At 43.4% G+C, this 25,374-nt stretch overlaps 1 protein-coding gene across 1 annotated transcript in view; it reads right to left on the reverse strand.

The window, feature by feature from the left end:
* si:dkey-215k6.1 (transmembrane protein 132C) overlaps positions 1–25,374 on the reverse strand; it is a 254,962-nt gene that overhangs the window by 226,733 nt on the left and 2,855 nt on the right. Inside the window, exon 2 of the mRNA XM_037098267.1 lies at positions 23,567–23,653. Within this exon, the coding sequence (XP_036954162.1) occupies positions 23,567–23,648 (82 nt within the window). The 5' untranslated portion in view covers positions 23,649–23,653. The remainder of the gene's footprint in view (positions 1–23,566; positions 23,654–25,374) is intronic.

Genomic DNA, 25,374 nt, shown 5'->3' on the forward strand with positions numbered 1-25,374 from the left:
TGCTGAACAAGCTCACTCAACCATTGTAGGATAAATAAAGAATGAGAGTTGCAGCAGGGTAAAACACTCATTTATTAGCTTGTTAACTTGTGTCAACTTGTAGTAAATAATGAATGAAATAAATGTAACATACGGGCGGCCCTCTGGGGGACACCCACACTTCACATGATTGTCTCTGTTTTGTTGTGGGTTTTTTTCTTCCTCGCTCACGCTCGTCTCAAAGTAAACATAAAACGCCCATAAAACAGATGAAACACAAAAACACAGACAAACATTGTCTCACTCTATCTTCCTCTGACACTCTGTCTCAGACACACACACACAGTTTAGAAAGAAAAACCAGCGCTGGGGTGTGATGGATGGGGAGAGGCGCTGTGTGGGTGTGGCTGAAATGGAACTAATGACAGAAAGACAAGCGAGGGAGAAAACAAGTGGGAGACAAGAGAGACCAGCAGAGATGGGGAGATACAGAGAAATAAAGATAAGGAGAGGCAGAGATGAATGCAAAGAGGAGAACAGATGACAGCAATACTGATGTTTGTTCCTTAAGTGCAGCCTGAAGCCAATTTTCATAACTACAGCTGAGTTATTGGAGCTGTTCTGCTGTGTAGCTGCTACATTGGTAGTATTTTAGGGTGTTTGTGGTTTGTCAGCTTTCATTTAGAAACTGAGCGACTGTCGCTCATGGTCCAGTGAAACGAACGTGTCACTGGAGGAGGAAGGCTTTAGCGCCTCAGCGTGATGTCGGGGCCATCAAATAAACCCCCTTCATTGCAGGTAACAAATAAATTACAATTTATATCCTTGAAATCATTTTATTTTGTGAACACTAAGTGCTCCAGTGCTTATTGCATATTATAATTTGCTGTGCTGTAATTGATTTCACATGGAAGTTCACATCATTTCACCCTCACCCTGAATCTAATCATTCCCATTGTGAGGGATAAAAAAGTCCACATGTCTTATAAATGTGTTTTTTTTTTCCACTGCCGACTTGAAAACATTTTCCAATTAATATACAGATGCACATTTAAAAGTGGACTGAAAATAGCAGGCTAAATACGTCTTAATTTGAAAGGATAATGATTAGCTATCAGCTGAAATCCCCCTGATGGAGCGGGTGTGTGACGGCTCTGCGGCTGTTCCAAAAAGTTTTCGAGCTGAACCTGGAAAAAACTGTTATGAAATTAATTCATTTCTACCCACAGCACCAACACACACACACACAAACACACAGACACACACGTGCACGGGTGCGCGCACACACACACACACACACACACACACACAAACACACCATCACACATACAGTCTGTGATTCAGGCTTTAATTACCTCTCATAGGAACATCAGATGGCAAACAGCTCTTAAACAGTCAGCTGGGAGAGAGAGTGAGGGACAGAGGAGGCAGGAATAGAGAGGTAGACACAAGGAAGGAAGAAAGAAAGAAAGAAAGAAAGAAAGAAAGAAAGAAAGAAAGAAAGAAAGAAAGAAAGAAAGAAAGAAAGAAAGGAAAAGAAAGAGTGATGCTATAAAGAAAACAGGTGTAAAACCTAATCGATACGATGACAGGAAAAGCCAAAGGTTAGGGGTCGAGGGATGGTATACAAGTGAGAAAAGCAATTGAAGTTCAAATAGTGAGCAAAACTGAGAGGGGAAGAAAATAAAGACGACTGTATGTAGGGCAGGAGACAGAGGGGAGAAGAGGGGAGGTACATATGGAGGGATCCTCCTCTCCTCCAGCGATGAGCAGAGAATGAACAGATGTCCAACAGAGGAGAGAGGGGAAATAAGCATCACGATGCAGAGAAGGGAGGCAGTGAACTGAAGTTAGAGAGGGTGAGCAAAGGAAACAGAGAGATAGAAGTCGAAATCTGGTAGTTTTGCTCTAATCAGCTTGCGTTTATACTGTTTGTATTTCCCTCTCGACTTGAAAGTAAAGCCGTGAGAAGAGTGTGGAGGTTGTACAAAGAGTGAGATGAGAGCGCAGCGCCACAGGCTCTGTCTGGGCTCCTGCTGAGGACTACTTAGAGGCTAATCCTTCAGTGGTCTATCTATATGTATGTCAGATTTACAGTTATTAACAGGATGGAAGGGTGAGCAAGGGACCTTTTCTGCAGAGCGGAGGGCTCAGTTCAAACCCACCTGCCTGGCTGAGATCTCCAGCTGAATCCTTATCAGCTGATTCAGACCTCTGAGGGGGGGAAAGGAGAAACATTCTCCTTATGGAGATCAGCAGAGTGTGACACCATTGTTATTACAGCCATTCTCTGTCTTTTCACAGCAGAGCCAAGCAGATGGTGAGGCACTTCACCGTGGCAGGTACCTTTTTAGGACGTTTAACACTTAAATAGCTCAGTTTTATTAAACGCGTGGCCGATTCTCATACACTGTGGCCAAATATTAGTCGAATCCTGTACATGTATTCATCCTGAACCGTCACAGCGCAGACACCGCTCTCCAGTGCATGTAGTCATACTAAGAATGCGTCTGATCGTCACACTACAGCAAAAGCATAGTGTGGGTGAGCGTGTAACCAGTCTGATCCATCCAAATACAACAAAGAAGACAAAGAAGAAGAAGAAGATGAAGAAGACGAGGCACTTAGATTTGTTTTTATCAGCCCTGCATACAAATATGACTGTTATGGACACCATGTGGAACAAAATGTAATAATGAGAGGAAATGAAAAGACACCCAGCCTTTTGCATTCAGCATTTTTTGTTGCTTTGTTCCTGTTGTACCGTAGTCTTACTGAACCGTGACTTTTGTGCACCATTACACATCTCTCTTGGTCGCCAGTACAAGCCTGACATAGTAATTGGCCCAGGAATGGCTTCCCAACTATTAGTGATGTCATAAGTCATGCTCGTATGCCCACCGAATTTTCAACAAGCACAGAAAATGTTCTGCAGTTATTGTAAAAACAGTATTCAAGTGTCTAAGTCTGCACGTACATTATTCTACACAGTGAAACTCAACACATTTTCAGTTGTAGGAATTTGAAAACTTGACTGGAGAGGGGCTTTATATTAAGAAATGGAAATAATAACATTAAACTCTGCTGCTCAGTGTGGATGAGAATGGAATCAGAGCTCTTGAGTTTTCAAAAACGTTATGGTATTTCATTTAATTCTTTCTAAAATATTCACATATATCCACATCACATGAGAACAGTTTTTCTGCTGTGGTTTTTCTTTTTAAGGAAATGTCTCTCCTGAATATGTGTAAATCAAACACAGTGGCCAAATAGAACTGTTTTCTTACTTTACTAGCCTAAAAACCATTGTTATTCCATTGGCCTTTAAATAATAAAATGTTTTGGGTTTTTTTTTATGGCTTAATGTTGAAAGGGGCCCTGGCCATCTGTATCTCCATTTCAGCCAACGCAAGAATGTCAGCGCAGAACAGAAGAATACAGAACACAGACGAACGGATGACAGAGGCACACAACGAGAGAAAGAGAGAGAGACAGTGGTGTCACTACAGGTACAGATGGAAGCGGAAATGGTGGAAGGATGGAGAGGAGGGAGGTAGAACAGAAAAGTGATAGAGAGGTGGAGGTGGGAGTCCTTATCGGAAAAAAGCAGGTGCCTTTATCTCCCCACCCTCCAGACACACGTGCACGTGAGGACAGAAGACCACTGGCTGCCCACACGAACACGCATGCACGCACACCTACACACCCAAAAGGTACAAAACACTGGCAAAGTGCAAACACACATTCTCCTGTCAACAGACAAAACATCCACAAACACTCACACGCACACACACACACACACACACACACACACACACAACGGCGACTCCTTCTCGGTGTCAACGAAACCATGTGCTGCCAGACGACATACACACACACACGCCTACAGGTGAGCGACAGGCGCCATTTACACACAGACAGCAGTGACCGCCTCCCCTCCAGCTGCCATGGCAATGAATACCATTAGCATGCAATAAAATGTCAGGGGGGCATGCCCAAGTAACTCATCACACACACATCCACATGCATACACACACGCTGACACACATAGTCAGAAATGTCAGAGGCCCATGCCCAGTAATGTATCTGATGGAGAGAGAAGGCAAATGTCAGCTGTTCCTCAAAATGGCAGCCAGCAGCTGTGTCGGCTTAAAGGCTGTGACTGTGGACTGATACTGCCAGACACGCAGACAGCATATCTGTTGGAGCTGATGAATGTGTAGCATCGCATATTTACGTCAATATATCACCAATATATTAAATGCGGCACAAAATAACTGAATACCATGAGCTTGGTGGCTTCAAAGCTGCAGACAATGTGCTTTATTGCTTCACAAAACCAATTACTTTGCATGAGCTCAGCCAAAGCTTTAACAAAATGACTCTTAATCACTTTTAGCATTTAAATCTTTATCATTGTTGCCACTGTGAAAATAAGCCCACACAGTAATGGGAGAGAGACGGGCTAAACGTTGGTTGTTTTTCACTACTTTTATGCAAACAAGTTGAAAGGCAAACAACATAAATTGTCTCGCCACCATAGCTTATACAAGTGTCTGGAAGTCGGCAGAAGTGGTAGAACAGCATTCTTCCTCAAGATATTCATTCATCATTCGGGGGCTTGATGGGTGTGGAGAACAATGTCTACGGTTCAAATAAGTCACTGGAGTTTCAAACAAAGAGTGCTCTGGCAACACAATGTGCCTTGAGGTTAAACCTGGCATTACATTTCATGCAATGCAACATGGGCTAATTAAATATGTGCATCGCACAGGCCATGTAGATGAACCGGTAACTTGAATGGCATAATTCTACTTCTGCAGTGTTTAAGCATGTAGCAAGCCTTAAAACTTGATATTACTGTAGTGCAACTCATGAGACTCGGAAGATTGACTCGCTTACAAATTGGACCTTTAACTGACTGATGAACTGATGAAAAAATATCCTCCCAACACCTGTGGAAACCGCAGCATGGGCAGTCTTTATGATTAGTGCCTTTGCTGTACATATAAGCTAAAACTGTTGACCTTTTCATGTTCCATTTCCCTCCCTAGTACTCTCCACATCTCAGATTTGTCCCTGGTAATGATGACCAACCAGACTATTCCTTGTGACATCAAGGGAGAGAGGTTTCCAATTAGTCTTGTGGACGGGGTTTAAGCGTAGCAGGCATGCGGCAAAAACTGGAAGCGAAACAATTGCTTTGTCTGTGATCAGTCATAGTCACTTTTTGAGGACTGCATTTACGCACAATTTGAAAATAAATGATGTTGGTGATGGAGCTGGAATCCAAAGAGGAGCTTCATTATAAATGAACTCCTCGTGAGTCCCCGAAAAACTCTACAGCCATCTGTCAACAGAGTGGGGGAAAACTTTTCTCTCATTCATCAGCCGGACGAACGGATGGATAGAGGGATGGAAGTTGTGTGATCCCTGGCCAAGCCTTTCTCCATCCGCCCTCCAACCCCCTATGCAGAAATCTCAGCAGCAGCCACTGGCAACACTTGCCCAAGGTCACAGGGACAAAGTCAGGGGTAGAGGAGAGGGAGAGAGAGCCAGGGAGTGTGTGTGTGTGTGTGTGTGTGTGTGTGTGTGTGTGTGTGTGTGTGTGTGTGCGTGTGTGTGTGTGTGTTTGTGTTCTGCGGAAAGAAAGAAAGGGTGTGCATGTGTGTGCACTGGTAGGGAGTGTGTTCGGGAGAATATCTTTGTGTTATGGCATAAGGGGTTTAAGATAAGGTATAAAGGTGTGTGTGTTCACATGACTCTTTGTGTGTGCATGTACAAAGCACAGGGGGACATGTAATAACTTCGACAACTCCTGTAGCTCTGTGTGTGCGTGTGTGTGTGTGTGCGTGTGTAGAATAAAGGTGGCTGCTGACTGTGCCACAACTCAGCAGGCTGGGTAACATGATGATAAATAATCTCTTCTGAACCGCTGCACTAATGAGCCAGACACACACACACAGCATCTCTCTGAAATACACATACATGCACACCTACCTTGCTATACACATTATGGTCCTCAATGGTTGTCTTACCTAGTAGAGCAGATAGACCGATGACACAAAAACACAGCCAATCACCAATGACACACACAGAGACACACAACACACATCCAGCCCCCTCAGACTTCTGAAACTTTCCTGCACACAAGCAGAAGACACCGCTCAGATAACAGTATATACAGTATCTATTTCCGCAGCAGACCACTGGGTGTGTGTTGGCTGTAGCAAGTGATCCATCAGGAACCCCGCTGCCACACAGAGGTCAAACCCATCAACCCCGGAGACCGTTGCCAGGACGATGCACACTTCAGCCAAGAACCAATCACAACAAGTCTCTCATGCTTCACAGCACACCATAGGTCACCCCAGCACAGGACAGGGTGGAGTTTGGACTTCAGTTCTGTAGAAAAAGTGAGCATTTTAGTCCAACCTCATAAACGACAGTGCGGCAGAGTAAGTTGGGTGTCAAGCAGCTCGTACATGTTGTCTAACAAATCACAACCACTGTGGTGTAATCCATCATTTAGTCATCTCGGTTTTTAGGAAAAAGGACAGATACTTTCCAAGTATTAGATCCGTAACCACTAGCAGGGCAGAACATGTTTAGCAATAAGAAACCTTTTCACTCTTACCAATACTTACAGACAGTTCCAATTGGCAATCACAACTCCTCTACTCTAGTGTCAACTGAAGCTCCCCCAAATTGTATGCTCAGCCCCCTCCTGTTCACAATGTATACAAAGCTTAAATCCTAGACATGAAGAGGACTCTGTTTTGAAATTTACTAGCAACATCAAAATCATTAGTTGAATATCAAACAAAAATGAGAATTAATAAATTGTTCTCCTGCACTCAAGGACAACATCCCTGCCAGCCTGGATCCTCACCAGTCAACCCTTCAACTGGACATTGGACTCCCTCACAAGTTTAGATTGACCGTAGCACCACCTCTATGTTAGTGCTCAGCACCGGAGCACCCCAGGGCTGTGTGCTCAGTCCCCTTCTGTTCACACTGTACACCAAGACATCAAGAAAATTCTGTTGTGAAATATGCAGATCAGAGTCCTGTTCAGGTTCAGGTACCCACGGATACTCGGAGGGTGACCCGCACAATTTGGATGACACAGGTGAAAAATAGCATACTATGTCAGACAGGGGTGCAGATTAGGTCGGACACCTGGAGAGAGCAGGTCGGGTTTTGCGATTGCCATTTTCAAGGCTTAATGTGCAAAAAATATGCCTGCATTTCAAAATGATAAGCATTTATATTTCATATGAGCTTATTCATGCATGCTCACACCCTCCCAGAACTCCCACTCCCCGGGCTAGCTTACTTTCATTTTTAAAAATTGCATCCTTCGAGTGAGGGTCGGGTGTCGGTATCAAACAACAATGAGTGTTTATAATGGGAGGAAATCAACAATGTTCCAGAGTACTGCTCAGAGAACAATCTACTGCTCAACATCACCAAAAATTGAGGAGCTGGTAGCTGATTTTAGAAAAAAGGAGGCAAAAACCTTGTGTTTACTGCTATTAAGTAAAGGTTACTATGCTAACACCCTAAACAGTGATCATTATAAACATTATGCGTGCTAAAGATCAGCATGTAGCACAGTGAAGTTAGCATGTATCACTGCCTTGGTTCAACCTCACAGAGCAGCTGGCCAAAATGTAGACTATTGATTTTGTTATAAGATCCAAACCATATAAACTAGAAGAAATACAGTCTCACACAGGCAGCAATACAGCATTTATTAACCAAGAACGTACAGTTAAGAATATGAAACAAAGAAACCTTAAAAATAAAAAGTAAAAAAGACCCTCACCATCTAATTTTAGGTTACCCCTTTACTGTTGTTGGTTTTATTCTCCCATGCTTAACTAATCAGCATTTCCACAAGGCACAGGGTTAAAGAAATGTTATCACAAAGATATGGCAAGAGATTTGCACAACTGCACCTTTGAGAATCTGGGCAAGCTATCAACCAGAAACCGAGGATTCTTTGTGTGTACCTTTGCACAAGCTGATCATCGCTGGTGATAAGCAGTAAATTGTCTAAAATGTCAACAAGTACAAAGCATTGACGTGTTTTCTCTTCTTCTATCTTCTGTCCTCTTTCCAGCTCCCACTCCTCTCTTTACCTTTAATTCCCCCATCCACTGTTTTTTTTTTTTCTGAATGGCTGCTCCCAAAACATCCGTCTCTGTATGATAAACTTGTTTGACTCTTTGTTGTCGCGCAGCCCTCCGTTGCCTTCCTCTCGTTTCACCCTTTCTTTTTACCCCCTCTCCTCTCCCTCCTCTTTTCCTCCTCACTGCCTTTGGGTAAACATTTGTCAGTGTAAGGCGAGTGTCTCAGGTAAAGATATGCAGATTAACTCTAACTCGTTTGCATAACGAGCTCTTATTTGCCAGTCTAATTACGGTGGCATGCCGAGGCCGTCCCAGAGCTGCCCTCAGGGTTCATTAGTGGGGTTCGTTAAGAGGTTTGTTAACAGGCAGCTAATCGCTTCCTCTCTCTTTAACAAATAGTGGAGCCTGAAAGTCTTGAAAAGACTCGCACTAAGCACACAGCAGTGTTGGTTTAAAGGAGACACACATAAACACAGGGGCACACACAGATTTGGTGAGCAAACACATTACACACTCGAACACACAACGTCCTTCTCAGCACATTGTTCTCTCTTATGCACGCAAACACACACACACACTCACTCAGCACTCAAAGGACAAAAGACATGGTCAATGTACTGAAGACATTTCCTCTACAAAAGTCTATTCAAGGAAAAACAGACGTGAATGCGCACAGTGTGAACTTGACAGAATGTGGACAAGGCCTTTATGGCTGAAAATGTATTAGCTTCATTCACACAAAACGCAGTCACACGCTACAGCTGTACTGTATTTGCTCACCAAAGAGCTCTGTCAAATTCAGTCTTACAAGCGTTCACTATTTCTAAGTAAAGCAGTCAGATCTAAGACTCAAACTCAACCATGGGGGAGACGATATTCTTTTCAATGCTGAATTACTGAAAAGGTACTTTTGAAAAAACATCACATGCAGTAAAAAGATGGGAAAAAGTAGCATATTCGTATCTATATCAAAGTTTGCCAATAACAGAACAAAACTGTTTCAGTACTATGGTCCTATGTTAAGTCATTACTCCCATTATTTGGTGGCGGGGGGGCGCAACTTGACCGAATTTGTTATAATTACTTTACCTTTTATGTGACCTTTAATTAAAATGATGCTGTTGACACATGACTAGAGGCACAATCTCCACAGTATCACTGCATGTAGGCCACCCATGTGTAATGTTAGATACAATATAATTAGAAACTTGGTATTTATTTTTTTTGCACACAGCCTGCAGTCAACTCAAGTGTGTGGTTCAGGAGGAGTTGACATTTTTACAGAAGTACAGATTTTGAATTGAGAGGTGGATTGAGATAGATTTTGCCCATTCAAGGTTTCAAATATTCTTTTGTTATACAGCAGTGCAACCAATAAAGTGCGAGACAATTGCTGTCTTTGCCTTGTTTGCTTATGCAACAGTTCAAAATCACAATGGCTAAAATGAAATAACACATCTGAAGCATTAGTTACATTATGCTGTCTCCCTTATAGCCAGACAGTTGCAATTATTTCACCTTGTAATGCCTGACACTGCAACTGTGTATCTATAACAAAATTACAGTTATATTAAACTAATTTGCATCAGATATGTTTTAATAAGAGAACATAAAAAGGCAAAATTCAGGCAAATCTAAAAATGTTGAATACAGTGACAAAATGGTGTAACAATATGTTTCTTTTTTCCCTTTATAACATCTTTTTTGCAATATAATATCTGCCCTATTTGAGTTCTAAAGCATGACTTAACGTTCGTCATAGCTTTGTTCAGGAACTTAAAGTGAGTGGATAAGGTTCAGGAAAAAGTGGGCGTATAGAAATGGAATTTCTGAAAGAAACGGTAGTATTAAAAGTTCTCACTTTGAGTCAGTGTGTCTTGCTGTAGTCTACTTCATTATTTTCCAAGTTTTGGCAGAAATCACTGAGTGATATTACATATGACAGCTAGTTATATACACATGCAACATGTTTCTGTTCTATTTCCCTTCTCTGACATATTATGGAAAATCTAAACAGAAGTGTCTCTTTCCAGAAGTCATGACCAAGTTACTCAAGATGTTGTCGTGTGCGGATGCATGTCAGCACTATTTTCTTTCCACCGGGCTAACTTTATCACATATGGCACCCACTCATGGATGATATGCTCGTGACAGCGCACGGTGTAAACAATTATAATTAATGTCTTTCATCTACTAGATGCACCCATGTCAGCAGACTAACTAAATAGCACATACATTAAGTTGTCTGGTAGGATTCATAACAAAGAGGTTCTACAGGTAAGAGGAAACGTACGTATTTTTTATCGGGGTTGAACTGTCAGATAAAGGAACAAATAAACAACGGTTATAACCAGATGAAACGGTAGACTGAGAGGAAAGGAAAGAGTAGAACGAGTGAAAAGTTTATCGAATACACATTAGCAGCTTCTTTTGTTTGATTAACCAAACATTGAAACCTGCAGCCTGAAAGGAGTTTCTCAAATCCCCACCTTAGTTTGCTCCGAAGCTGTGTTTGTCTGACATGAATATGAATGACAGTGATCAATTTAAGGATTTTATGTGGATTACGTACACATTCACCTCATTAGGACGCTGACATTCATGGGAGGCATTGCAGAGGCAGAAATAATAGGACTATTTCTCACACAAATAGGGAAAAAGGTCAAATTTCTGGTTCAAGTTCTCTCCACAAAGGCTGAACAAGACAGTGGATGAGACTGTGTGGTAATCACTGACTATAGTCTCTCTCAGTGAGTCACTGTCTGCAATCAACAGGCGGCCACTCTGATCTACAACAGATGCAGCTTTAGTTGTTCATTTCTTAAGCGCGGGCTGATGCCAGATCTCGCTGAGATGTCAATGTTCTCATCAGTCACTTTTAGCGCCGCTTCTCTCAGCCACATCACAGGCATGTTTTTGCATCTTCAAGAACATGTATGCTGCTCCATCAATCAGAGGTAATGTGACGGCACTTTTGAACCTCCACTTCAGAAGGAAAATTGTGAGAGGAAGCGCAAGATCGGCTGCTCTAAAAGGCAGATGGATGTTCTAAAAGCGTGTTTTTGTGGAGGGAGTCTTCAGGTTGCCTCTGAGATTATCTCTCAGCCTCTAAGAGCCGCTACATTTCTTTTGCCTTTGTTGCATCTTTCAAGTTCGCGGCCTTTAAATTGTAAAGAGAAGTGACAGGAGTGGCTTGTGCAGTGAACAAGCCCGCAATCAGCTCCGATAATCAGAGGTAATGCGCTCACACATAATTCACACCTGGGAAAAACTCGTGCATGAGGCCTGCTGCCTAATTCTAAATCGTTTGCCTGTTTAAGCGAGACCGGCGATACAATCACCGCTTCAGAAAAGCATTACTTAGATCCCACTTTAATTTGAACATCTTATTACAAGAATTTTAATTCAATTACTGCGTGTCGAGTCTGGCTACTGCAAAAGCATCTTGTCCCCCCTGCCCCCCCTCCCCTGGCCCCCTGGCAGGCCTCAGGGATTGATGCCCAAAATCCTTACACCGTCTCCCTTTGACGGGCGAGTGCAGCCGAGTTGAGCATGTTAAACATTATGTAGATGGAGTCCTGAAGGCACTGGGGGCTTTGTAAATAGTGGAAATCTTCACTGTAATGCTAGCCTACAGGCTAAGAGCAACACAGAAGGAAATGTTAAATCTCCTGCTGTCCTGAACCCCTCGCGCTCCAGCTTCCCCCCCCCCCCACTAAATACCCGTCCCGCCCATCCCTTTGTTTTCAGAATCTTCTCGTCTTGTTCTTGCTTTTTTCTCCAAACCGTCTTTTCCATCTCTCAGCCTGTAATTTGTCCTTTTCCTCTCCCTCCCTCCCTCCTTCCTTAGCTACCTTTTTTCTCCCTCTCTCCTTTATGCTCCCTCTCATCTTTTTCCAATCTTCCCCTCTTCCCTCCGCAGCCCAGTCTCATTTCACACTGCTACTTTTTCATCCTCTTTTCATCTCTCTCTCTCACTCTCTCCGTCTCTTCATCCCTTTTTTTTTCCCTTTTTTTTCAGGGTGCCCAATTCGTGGCCTGGTCTGGCCTTTTAATGTCTCCCTCTGCTTCCCTCTCCTCTTAACTGTTTCCATTCTCTCTCACCAGCTCTCTCCCTCTCTCCCTCTCAGATTGCAGCTAATGCCATCAAGTGTTTCCAGCAGTCCAGAGCCAAACATTCAAAGCCTATGGTCCCTGCAAATTACATACACACAAGCACTAAGGAAATTAAATGAAAACACACTTGAATACATAAATATATACCTATGGAAGTACTATATCAGAAGTTCATGGCAACAGTGAGCGTTGCTAAGCCAAAAGGCACACAGGGGAGGAAAGGTTACACACACGAATACAAGCCCACACAGTTAAACCAACACATTTCTCCACTGGCAGCCACCTATTTCACTTCACTGATGTCATTTTCTTGTGTGATTCTGTCTCTGAACCACTTTGTGCCTCTTTCCCATCTCTTTTGCACCCTTTTTCAGCTTGTTTTGCCAGGCTGGCTGAGTGTCCTACAAATTCTTAAAGCCATTCTGCTCATCCAAAACAAAAAAAATGTGCTCATGTTTTGATGCTTCGTTGAGCACTGATGATGACCTGGGGGGCAACATTTCTGCTTTTTTAAACACTCTTGCACTTTTGGGACACGGTGCACGTGGCATGCCTCTGTCGTTTTACTCCATTTCATTCATTCTAGCAACTATATGCAAGGTTTGACATAATTCTCAGACGTGTTTCAGACTACAGAATCAGATCTGCCGTGAAGAGCATTCTGACAGGAAGTCCATTTCACAGTTATCACATGTGGAATGTGTAAGATGAGTCATCTTTCTCCAGGTGTGATACTTTGATAACCACAATGTAGTGATGAAAGAAGACACCATGAGTCAACATGATCAAGTCACCAGTGGATTAGTGCCCTCTGATTCATGACAGCCTTTGATAACATTTCTTTATGTGGTTTTCAATCAAGACACTTCACTTCTGAGAGCTGACAATACATGTAATAACCCAGGCCACAAAACAATGAAAGTCAAAGAAAAAAAAAATCATTCAGTCAAAGAATGTAACCAGGAAGAAATAAACAAAATATTTTCCATTTGCTCACTGCGACTATTTACAGAAAGAGAAGTCAAACTGTGTTTGTCTACATTTCAAGGAGACTTGCCAAGCAAGATGGTGAAGTGAAGAAAGTTTTGACTGAATTATCCATCCTTTGATACACCCACATTGCAGAATATCACTCACTTCACAAACGGTGAATATTTTTACTTCAGATATCAGTGGTTATGGTTCCAGTTGTATTAAGGGGACTTGATCAGGAGTAAAATTAATGGGACCAACCAACCCCTACTGTAAAAGACTCAGCCTATATTTCAGCCAACCGTCATCAATCATGAAGTCCGAACTGGCTCCACTGTAGACCCATATCACACAGCGCCCATTTTCCTCTCAATAGCATTATCATTTTACTGCTTCCTGATCATTCAGCGACTGAAAAAGACAATGGACGGTGAAAATCCGGAAAGACATCAGGCCATATTTCAAAGTAAAAAAAAAAATGATTTGAAAACCAGTTAGCTTCAGTTAGCTGCTAACATGACTGCTTGATTATATCCTGTGTACTTCCTTTCCAGGCTGTTTTAGAATCCTCCCTATCATGTGGTGTAACACTATCAAACAGTAACGTTAGCTAGGAAGTGGCTGATGCTAACGTTAGCTAATGTGTTATCAAGTATGTTATTTTACCTTGAAATATTGTGGGATGCCCTCTTGTTTCCATGACCTAACTACACAAATCTCTGCACTTTTACACCCATGCCAGGCGAATATACTTCAGAAAAGCTTCGAGATCAAACGTCTGGGTGGGGATGGTAATATTGAACCAGCAAAGGTCTTAACACAACTGTGTTGTGTCCTGTGATCCATTTCTGTCGCTGCACCAGTTTGATGTTTAATGACTTATTCTGTTTATCTGAACAAAAGTCATTCAGCGTTGTGCTGGCATTTCAAATGCCATTATCTAAACCAGAACACGCTTACGCACTATCCAAAGAACGCAAACACACTCGATGTCAGCGATTACACACACAAACACTTGTACCTTGCAGTGCTGAAGACGAGGCTTTTTGCTCCTTCTGTCTGCCCAAGGACAAAAGTAAGATGACACAGAGGCTAATTGATTTTCTGTGCGTATCCAAAATGAATGTCGCGCTCCGCTAACACAACGCTCCGGCATTCTCTCTCCCTTTTTTTTTTTTTTTCTTTTTTTGTGTCTTCTATGGCCGCGTGCAGTTTCAGGTTTGAAATCAATTTGGCTGAGATGAAAGTTTTCAATTTCATTAGCTTGATCAAATGGAGCGCTGTTAACAGGCGGCGGTAATAGAAAATCATTTAGGCCGAGCAGCTCACACACTCTCAAAGGACTGGTTAAGAGCTGCTCAGAGCGGGAGGGATAGAGATGGAGAGTTTGAGAGGTGGGGTTCAGGGGAAAGGGGGGGGGCAGGTTGCGAAATGTCGATGAGAGACAGCGAGAGGGGAGAAAAAGTGGACAAAATGTGAAAAAAGATGGGGGAGCTTAGAACAAGAGGAAGAGATGACAAGGGGAGAAATATTGCGCTTTAGAGGAAGGATGGGAAAGACAGGGGGATGGAGCCTGAGACACGATGGCAGGAGATAAAGTGATGGAGTAAGAAAGTTAAGACGCGGGGAAAAAGTAATAGGGACCGCGAATGCTCTTTAGGAGAGAGAGTAAAAAAGAAGAATGTGGCAGGAAGAGAGAGAAAAAGGGACGATGGGAGGAGAAAAAAGGACGGGAAGAAACAGAAAGATTAAATATAAGAATGATTGATGGCCGTATGAGAATGATTAAATGAGCCAAAATGTCACAATAAAGGCTGAGAAGAAACAGGATGCAAAGAAGAAAGCAGGAAAAAAATAGAAATGTGTCTCCTCCTCTTGTGTGTCTGCTAGGCACTGGCCCATTAAACCCCTGTTATTGCTCCTCAGATGTTTGTCAGAGAAAAATAGTGTTGTGATGAAAGAACATAAATAAACTATTAGCTATCAAAAGACTCAGCAAGGCGGCAGATCGCCAGCTAAATATCACCGCTTTGATGACGACAAACAAATAGCAAATCAGACATAGATTAATGTGGGAGATGAATGCAGAGGAGGAGAGGAAATTTGAAATACAGGGGAGACGCTTTGAAAGAACGGTGGATTTACTGATTGCACGGAGGGAAACGAGGGCGGCGTCAGAGTGACGGGTGACACCCGGACATGTCAGACACTACTGAACACACTCTGAGCACAGTCTAGAGCGCCAAATATTTAAAACAGTACCGCCGGACACAAAAAGCTCGCTCAGTTGCCAGATAGTTTAACTAGTAATAGCTTGGCCAGTTTTAAACTGTATAATTTGATTATACAAACGTTCTTGTACTGCTGCTTGCATTTAGAAATTTAACATTTGCACAGTGTGGCTTCTTTTAATAAATGAAAAGGGACTTCTAGAAAAATTAGTTGATCCTCTCAAGATTAAAGGTCAAACAATGCCTAAAATCAGTTCACATACAGCTTTTTTCCAAAGTGGTTCTAGCATTTAAACACGTGGAAACAAAAAAATTGTCGCATGATGTCACCTAAAAATTTGCTTCTGAAAGTAAACTATGGAAACCAACGGGTATCCAAAGAAACTGCATTAGCGGTGAGTACACAAAGGTTTTTAATTGATAGATTTGATAGCTTACATGCAGTTTCTTTTGTAGTTAGGAACACACACATACACGCACATTTCTACACTTCGTACTGATGAATTACATTCAATCAAATTCCATTGCGAAAATGAAAGCTAATGTTAATCCACTGTTAGTCTTCTCTGACTCATTGTATCTTGATGATAATGATTGTTTCTCCCTCTCTCACACATGCACACACACACACACACACACACACACACACACACACACACACACACACACTGGCTAATCAGCCAAGTGAAGCTAATGTAGGGGGAAATGTGTTGCTGATTAGCTCAACCTTAAACCCCCAGACGTGACTTCTAGACCTACAGTGGCGGTCGCACACATATGCACCAACAGACGTGCACACAAGTTCACACACACAAAATTAGCCAGGCTATTCATGCTAATCTGAAGGAAAATTACTTGCTCATTAGCAAGACCCTTAAACCTCTCGACAGGCCTTTGAAACCCAGCCTTCTCATGGTCACAGGGAGTATACGGAGAAATGAGGTCTGGTGCAGAGGAAGTTGGACTATGAACAAGTATTTAGAGTAATCAGTTGACTTTTAGTAACTGCCTGTACATTCTATTTATAGCCGAAATGTAAACAGCAGGGCCTGTTCCACTAATGAGGATAAAAAGTCCTCAGATAAACCCTGAGCAGATAAAACTAAAACTTGTTGTTGAAGAATCAATGCAGTGCTTCTATCAAATCAAAGTGAATACAATAGACAGTGATTAGTGTGACATTCATTCAGGCTTTCCATGGCACCGCGGTGGAATCTCAATGGTTTTGTCACCCATTGTGGGGGGGGGCACCACCTCCGAAGAAGAAAAATGTAATCAAAGGTCTGATTATTCCCAAACTGTGGAACAAACCTTGTCTCAATCCTGTGGGGGTGACGACTGTCCTTTTGGCCCCGGATAATCTCAACAGGCCTCTTATTATAAATCTGCTTAAGTTGTTATGATCGTCCTTCCTTGGGAGTTGGCAACCTTTCCTTTTCCAAATCGCATCATTCTGATTGTAGCTGCTATGTGGGATGAATTGGTTTTGTTTAAGTGCACCTAAGATGACCGTGTGGTGGCACTGAACAGTGCTGAGGCGGGTCCCCTACGGCACCTGTTGACGACACACAGTGTGTCACCTAGTTCATTTTAAGTAAATTAAGATTAAGATCAATTAAGAAAGGAGCAGTGGCCAAACTGACTGCACCCCCTGACCTGGCAGCGTGTGAGTTACCTCTGCCTCCTTTTTACTACAAAAACATAAATAAGGTGCCAGCTGGTTGGAGGGGAGGTTGCCAGGGAGCGGAAAGTTTCTGGTCAGGAAACATCCCATCTCTATAGCTGCTAGCTATATTGTATGACATTTTCAGTGGACAAACACCTAAATACCACAGTAAACAACAGTTGTCGTCTGTACAAATACAGGACAACGGGATGCATCTGCATCAGCAAATGCACTCATTTAACGGGGACAGCGAGCGTCTGACATGACGGCACATTGGACGCTGGCAGTGAGGATGCACGTCACTTTGTCTTCCATCAGGCAGTCCAAAGTGATTCTTTCAAAGATATCAAAAAGCTCATCAAACATATTCATTTCGTGTGAATGCGAGCGAGTGTGTATGCCTGCGTGCCATCTCCAGACCCTGCAGCAAACAGTATCCTTTTAGATGAGATGTACTGATACAGGAGGAAGGGGCACAGAGGATGAAGACGCTCTCAAGAGATGGGAAATCTCTCTCCTCCTCTGTCGCGCTCTCTCTCTCTCTCTCTCTAATCTCTTCCTCCTCATCTACGCCAGGACCAGAGAAAAGTTGGTCTCCTCGCGACCAAAAAAGCCAATTATTTTCCTCATCATCCAGGTCCTTGACTTTGTATGTATGTGTCCGCGTGTGCATGTATGTCTTGAGTGTCCTTGTGTGGATACCCAGCGCGCAGCATGGAAAAACCAATTTGTTCCGTGGACTTATCATGGGAGATACGGAGCTGCAGAGTAAAGCAGAATATACCAAATGCACATAAGTATTATCTCGGTTTTCTTAAAAGGGTTCAAGGGCTCAAAAAAGGACCTGAAAACAGTCACAAGTTAGAGCACTTTTGTTCCAACTGTATACCAAATTACTGTAATAAGACTATCTGTGTTTTCATTTCAGCCAGGGAAAATAAATGACAAAATGAAGTACGCTTACAAATGCCAGCTGGCAAAAGTCAACTTATTTTTTGAACATTGTTGGCCCACTCACATGGAAGAGGTAGTCACAGCTGATGAAACGTGTAAAAGATTATAGACGGAAGTGGAACGACTCAGGAAACAAAGCGACTTGTTCATTGAGACCTTGATAATACACATTTATGAGGCATGTGCGAAGTTTCTTGATTTGAAAGTGCTTCAATTTCTTGAAGGTTTGCTGATTCCTTATTACATTAGCACAAAAAAAAAAAAAATATATCAAAAATCTTCCTGTATACTAACTCCCAAAGTAGTACACTCAGGAACTGTCACAGTGCAGACGTCATGCTACAGTGCAGGTATCACTGTTTGGATCCAGTTAATTTCTAGACACTCCTCAATTAGAGCAGGTTTAGACCACAATGTTAATGTTGGTTTACAGAGACCTTTGTTCCCGTGAGGGCAAATTTGGCAACAGTGACAGCGAGGCCAAAACTGTTGTTTAAAAAGCAGAAACAACAAAAAGCGGATGTAAGAAAAGAGGCAGAAGACAACGCTGTGACTATGGGTATGCGCTAACATATCTTCAAAGGAGACACAGGAGCTAAGAGACCTTCTTGCTTCTTTCAGATGAGCAGCAGGGGAAAAGTTTGAGTTCCAGTGAACTACGTCAGCAACGGAGGTCGAGCAACGCATCAGACGACGGCGCTGTGTCGCTGTTGCTCGACAGCTGAACCCTTTCCTTTTTTAAAATTATTATTTATACTTTTATGACATTACAGATGTTTTGTAGTGGATTGTGACCTATATCGTCTTTAGTTTTTGTTTTTTTTATCATCAACTCTGCATAAAGGTACGACCTGTTTCTTCACTGTGAACTGCTTAATGCATGACAGGCTGTACCAGCTATCTCAGGGGGGACTGAGCGACACAGGTGGAACATGCCTTGACTTGCATTACCGTCTGCTGAAAGTAAATTAGAAGAAACCCAGCCTTATGCATTTGGGATTTGTTTCCCGGTTGTACTAAACTGGTAAGTGATATACATATACTGTGTGGCGTAGGTTTTCCGTCTGACCATTTCCTTGTACTGCTGGGCCCAGAGCAGTCAGCAGCACAGAGCACCTTAGCAACAGTTCCTGTTCCTTTTCTTCTTGGCCAAACGAGCAACTTTGCAGTTACTCGACAATTTCCAAAACACACAAGTCACGCACACATCAGTTCTGGAAAAAGCTGAAAATGTCACGACCACAAGAAAAAAAGAGGCACAGAATCTACTCCTTCCAGCCCCAAGACTTTTTTGTGTCCCCCCCCCCCCCTGTCTATGTCTCTCTCTGCTCTGCCCTCACTGTCACCATGACAAAAAGGCCATGTGATTGTGTACTTGTGTGTGTCTGCGTGTGTGAATGTGTGGCACAGAGGCAGAAAGAAAAAAGGCTCGCGCTGAAAGGGGCATGATTTTCTAACATTATGGTTTTCAGCATCCTCACAAAGTCCAACCCTCCCACTTGCATTTGAGAGTAAATGTTAAAAGTTCACATTTACTGTCTCGGAAATGTCTCTTCTCTGATTTAAAAAACCCTCTCTGTTACTTATTTGTCAGTGCGTGCGTGTGTGTGTCCACGCACGGCTGAGTACACGAGTGTGTGTCTGAGTAATTCAGCGAACCAGTGAATGAAACCAACAATGAGACACAAAGAAGGATCCACGCACGCACACAGAGCAAGGAGGGTGAGAGCAGCGTATAGAAAGGACAGGGAGAGTGACTAGCGGTGTGTGTGTAGCTGTGTGTGTGTCTGTGTGTGTGTGTTGTGTCAGTGATTTTATGTCAGTAATTATTAATGCTCTACATTGCATGAGTAATGATGCACAATGCTGACATTCTGCTACAGGTTAACAGTGTAGTGCGAAACACTCTCAAGCACACAGGCAGAAACACACACACACACTAACACACTCTTTGGTGGTGCAGGGTGTTTTTTTTTTCCCGCATTTGTCACATAAAGCACAATCTGTGCCACATGGCCGTTCCCCGCACACACAAAGCATTTAAAAAAGGCAAAAGATGAGCTACTGAACACTGATGTCATCTGTTAAACACAACACACAACGCTTGTGCTCTGGCTGGGAAAGTGAGCAACACTGCTGATGGGACTGCTGTACAGATTTTAAATGACATCCAAAAGCCAATCAGAGGCAAGTATTTTCCTTGGACATGCTTTAAAAGTATGGCGCAGGGCCCATACAGATACTTGTATTTGACAAAACAACCCAGATACAATATTTTCTAATTATTCTTGTATAGGTTTTAGTTATTTTTTTTAAAGACACTGGCTGTCAGACATTTTCCTGTTAAAACGTAAATTGTATCCATCAATCAAATAAATACCGCCCAACAAAATATGCTTGATTATTTTCATGCATTATTACCTATTACGAAAAATTTATTGTAAAGGTCCAAAATGTTAAACAAAGTGTGAAAAAAAATCCTGAATTGGCACCAGGAGTTAACGGGGTTTATTCTAAACCAAGGCGGATGCTCCCTCCAAGTTCCGTGGAAATCAGTTCAGTAGTTTTTGTGTGATCCCATTCACAATCCAACCGAACAGCAGACCAATAAATAGACACGGGCGACAACACAACCCTGGCAGAGATAACAATCCATCAAAACATTTCACTGACTGACGATACAGCACGTACCACTGATAGTTCAGCTCGACTGGAGGACGCCCCCAAACACAAACGAACTTACCGCTAAATATTATAAACTCTAAACTAGGTGATATAAAATAATCAATCTTGTATGATGTGTTTTTTTATTTGTATGATCATGTGTCAGGAACTCCCCATCCAGCCGCCCACAGCAGGCCCCTGGCTGAGAACAAGGGCCTGAGCCATGACCCCCTCAGCCTCTGAGCCCTTCAGGACCAGACTAAGTGTTTTCCTCTGAACAGGCGTCTCTCTGATGCACCGCTTTTGAACAAAAAAACGACGACAACCTGGAGACGACCTGGATGATGAAATGACAAGCGTGATGTAATTGCAATGAAATGGAGTGACACGAGAAACGAGAAACGCCACTCAGGGAACGACGACGCGATGGCACAAATAGGGAACAACTGGAGAGATAAAGGGCCAATAAATAACTCTTTGTTTTTAGGCAGAAGAGCACTGTGTGTCACTGTATACTAGCCCAAACAATACAATGTATTGAAAGTGTGGGGAAAAAAGGTGGTGCTTTGTCTGTGGCTGGAGTCAGACTTGTGGGCGGAAAAATGTGAAGTATGACAGATGACAGCTTCAGTATGGTTACAGAAGGCAGCGTACACATGAAGGAAGGTGACTAAAGTCTTATGTTACTAATCAGAAACACACACACACATTTACACACACACACACACACACACACACACACACAGGTACAAGCAAGTGAAGGTTTAAACACTTGAACTGACACTGAACAGGGCAGAGAGAGAGAAGGGAAGGGTGTTTTGCTTTAGGTGACTGTTGTGCCATTAGAACCAGAACTCCCCAGTGCCCAATAAAAAAAGTTGGAATGGACCTTATCCTATTCATGGGGTGGAGAGAGAGTGTGTGTGTGTGTGTGTGTGTGTGTGTGAGGGAGGCAGAGAGAGACTGCAGGAAAAAGAGAGATACTACTGGCCATCCCTAACTACAGGGGGGGTCTACTGGACAGCAGGAAAAGAGCAACACGCACTGTCAGACAAAGAGGAGAGAGAAGAGAAGCGAAGAGACGGTGAAAAGAGAAGTGGAAGAGAGGGAGTGTTTTGGTCGATTTCATCTTTTGGTTACTCAGCCGTTTTGTCGGCCACAGCTGTTTTCCTGCGCATCGCCCTCTCCGCTCCGCTCCGCTCCTCTCCCGCTCTCCTGTCGGTGTGCCGTGCGCCGCCGCCGCCACGGCGACCACCGCGCTCCACGGCGCACAACGCAGCGACTGTTAACTGCTCAGTGAGCCGTGAGCGATCGGAGCTGATTAAAAACACAGAGGCGCACAGACGCGGAGAGTGCACTCGCGGGAATGTGAGACTAATGCTGAAGGACTGTGGTTTGTGTGGAAATAAAAATATTAAAGAAAAAAAAAACGGAGGCGGACAAAAAAAAAAAGCGCGCACAGAGAGAGAGAGAGAGAAGAGAGCTCCAAACCCAAAATATCGCTCATTCTTTTTTATGCCTTTTCTTCTTCTACTTCTTCGTTTATTCCTCCCGGGAGTTCGTGGGTGGTGGTGTTACCCGACCTGAATTTAGAATATCTCAGGACTGATTTAGTGTTCTTGAGCAGGACAAGGATCGCCATCTGCGCACACTTTCACACTAATATGATGTAGCTTCATTTGAGCTTAAAAGTGTCCTGCGGGGGGTTTATAAGCGCAAGACGGATCCTTATAAAAGCCCTTCAAAGATCTTGACCTCTCTTCTCTGTTTGCTGTTTATAATGTCAGTCATTATGAAGAATTTTAACGCCAATTATACATACATTTAAAATGACCTTAAATCATTAGAGAAAAGCCCTTTCGATCTTACAGATTACTCCAGAAGCGCAAGAGAGGTCATACGCAACCAGACAATCACCTGTTGTCCCAAATATATATTTAAAAAAAAACAAACAAACAAACAAACAAACAAGTTTTAGTTGTATTTTTTTTTTTTTTTTTTTACAACACACTGCCGTCATGTCTCTCAGTCCTCCCCGAGACTCACACGAGCACACGGGCCGGTCAGACGCCGATGAGCCGGGGTTCGGGTGTCTCAGATGGCACCGGTTAGTGCGCATCTGTCATCTGACGCTTCGGCTCAGTCAGTTACTTATTATTCCACACTCACGCACGGATACAAGAGGTGTCGATGTGAATATGAGGTAATCGATCGCCATTTGGCCGAAAGAAAAAAAAAATGAAACTTGCTTAGTTTAAATTTCCAGAGCGGTGTTGAAAGTGTTGGCAGACACGAGCTCCAGTCTGTGTCACCATATGGCGAACACAAGTCTGTTAGAATGTCATGACTTCATGCAACTTGCAGCAGTCTGACACTTTTTTTTTTTCCTGGTGATGAATTTGGTTCTGTGGAGATGATGAGGAGGATGGTGGGAGATGGGTGAGTCGGGTGTGAGACCGATTTCTAACATCACTCCCTTCCTGAGCGCCACGTGAACGCACCAAACAAGCCACAGGACGCACACAAACGATTGTAATACACACGATGCACTGAATATACACTAACCCAGAGTGCTGTGTGACTGCAAAAAGTTGCAATTTCTTTTGCCAAGACAGAATGGCATCTCAGAAGAAGGTGGAGAAAGGGGAATAAACATACAGAGAGAGGGTGTGAGGTTCCTGATTTACAGCCCATAACAATAAAACCGCCTTTGGTCGCTGAGATTTTGATAAAACGCAAAGCTCCACAGGAATTCTTCGCTCTGATGATGTGAAACTGCTCCCGCATGTAAACGACAGTGTTTTCAAGACGGCAACAAGTTTGTCTCCCGCATTTGCATCCCTTACCTCTCCACAGGAGCAGGAGCAGCGCCGTCTTCCAGAGGCAACAACCCACCGGCGCGCCTCCCTTCCTCCAGACCGTCTCCATCCCTCCTGTCGGTTATAAAAAAAAAAAGAGAAAAGAAAAAAATAATAAAGAAAGAAAGAAAAACCTCCGGCACTGTTCACAAAACGGACAGGGGGGAGCTTTTAATTAATCGATTTATTGTATCTTTTTCCCTTGTTTTCCCCAGATAGATCACTACCGCATCGGCGCCATCAATAATCTCTATTCGACCAAACTGCGCTCCCGCAGCGCCTGACCTAAGACACCGCGCAGATGAGGTTCGGAGTGAACTATAAATCCTTCTGGAGTCAGTCATGAAAGATATTTTTAAAAATAATAACAAAAAAAATAAAATAAAAAAAAAATAGAAACCCTCGATGGGCAATTCCGGTGCAGGCTGGCTTCTTTCTTTAATCCTTCCCGCCCCAAAAGAAAAAGTCCGCGGTGTGTCTCCTTCCAGCCAGAACCGAGGACTGAACCCTCTCTCCCCCGCTGTGAGCGATCTCCACCGGTGCGCTCCTCTGCTTTTATTTATCCAAACGGGACAGCAAGCGCCGAGGAAAGAAAAAGCTCACCGTCTCTCTCACTTTCCCGTCTTCAAAAGTTTAAAAACAGACCAGCGGAGTGGACGAAGAACTCCCGCAACGAATTAAAAAGAAAAAAAAAAAAAAAGTCCACTTCACGGGGCAGGCTTTGCATCAACAACACCACCCCAGAAAACACTCTGTCACTCACGGCTCAAACATTAAATACAATCCAAATTCCTGCAGCAGCTCCGTCCGCTCTCCTTCTTCTTCTTTTCTTTTTTTTTTTTTAAATTCCTTCCTCCCTGTGTCTCTCCTCCGACTATCCTCCTCTTGCTGTGCGTGTTATATGTGTGCGCGCGTCTGGGCTCAACTTGAGAGGCTGTGTACACTCGTCCGCGGGATGGAGGGAGGAGAGGAGAGCCGAGGAGAGGAGAGGAGAGGAGAGAGGACAGAGGAGGAGGAGGAGGTCTGACGCTTCCACCAGCCGGCAGAGGAGAGGGAGGAGGAGGAAGAGGAGGAGGAGGAGGAGGAGGAGGGCCAGCGGAGGCTGTGGGGCTGAGGAGGGTGTGGGGGTGAGGGCGGGGTTTGTGGATTTGAATGACAAGTTACGCAGCCAATGACGGGCAGAGGAATTTATTTGGACTATTTCGGGGGAAGTTTAAGGATTTCTGTGTTTACGTATTATTCTCTGGGTATGATTATTATTTATAGTATTTCATCTATCATATCATCATCGTATGTTTTCTTTTCCTTTATTTTTTTCTCTTTTTGTCATGATACATACAAATAAAAGCTATTGGCATCAAAAGTCAATCATTAAAAACAGAACGACTCAAAAGACTAAAACATAAGTTTAGAAGTGACAGTTTAAGAAGCCTGTTCTCTGTACGCGTGTACATCGGTGCGAGCGCATGTACGCGTGAGTGCACGCGGGCGTGCGTATGCTTGTGTGCGCATGTGTTGTTTATCCTTTTCAAAGTCTCTCTGCATTATTCATACAAAGACACACGCTACACCTGTTCTCCTCTGTAATCGATAGACGCCGACTTCGCACGAGCGCATGCACACACGCACACACGCCACACAGCATCCGCTTCCAGTGGCGGGTGACATCTGCAAAGTGTGACAGGCCCTACTACACCAGGCACCTTGGAATAAAACTCATTCACTTTCTATTGATGGGACGCGTGCGTGCGTCCGTGCGCGCGTGCGCGCGTGTCTGTGTGCAGAACGAGCCAGGA

Source organism: Acanthopagrus latus, chromosome 5 (genome assembly GCF_904848185.1).
Source record: "Acanthopagrus latus isolate v.2019 chromosome 5, fAcaLat1.1, whole genome shotgun sequence".
Taxonomy (NCBI): domain Eukaryota; kingdom Metazoa; phylum Chordata; class Actinopteri; order Spariformes; family Sparidae; genus Acanthopagrus; species Acanthopagrus latus.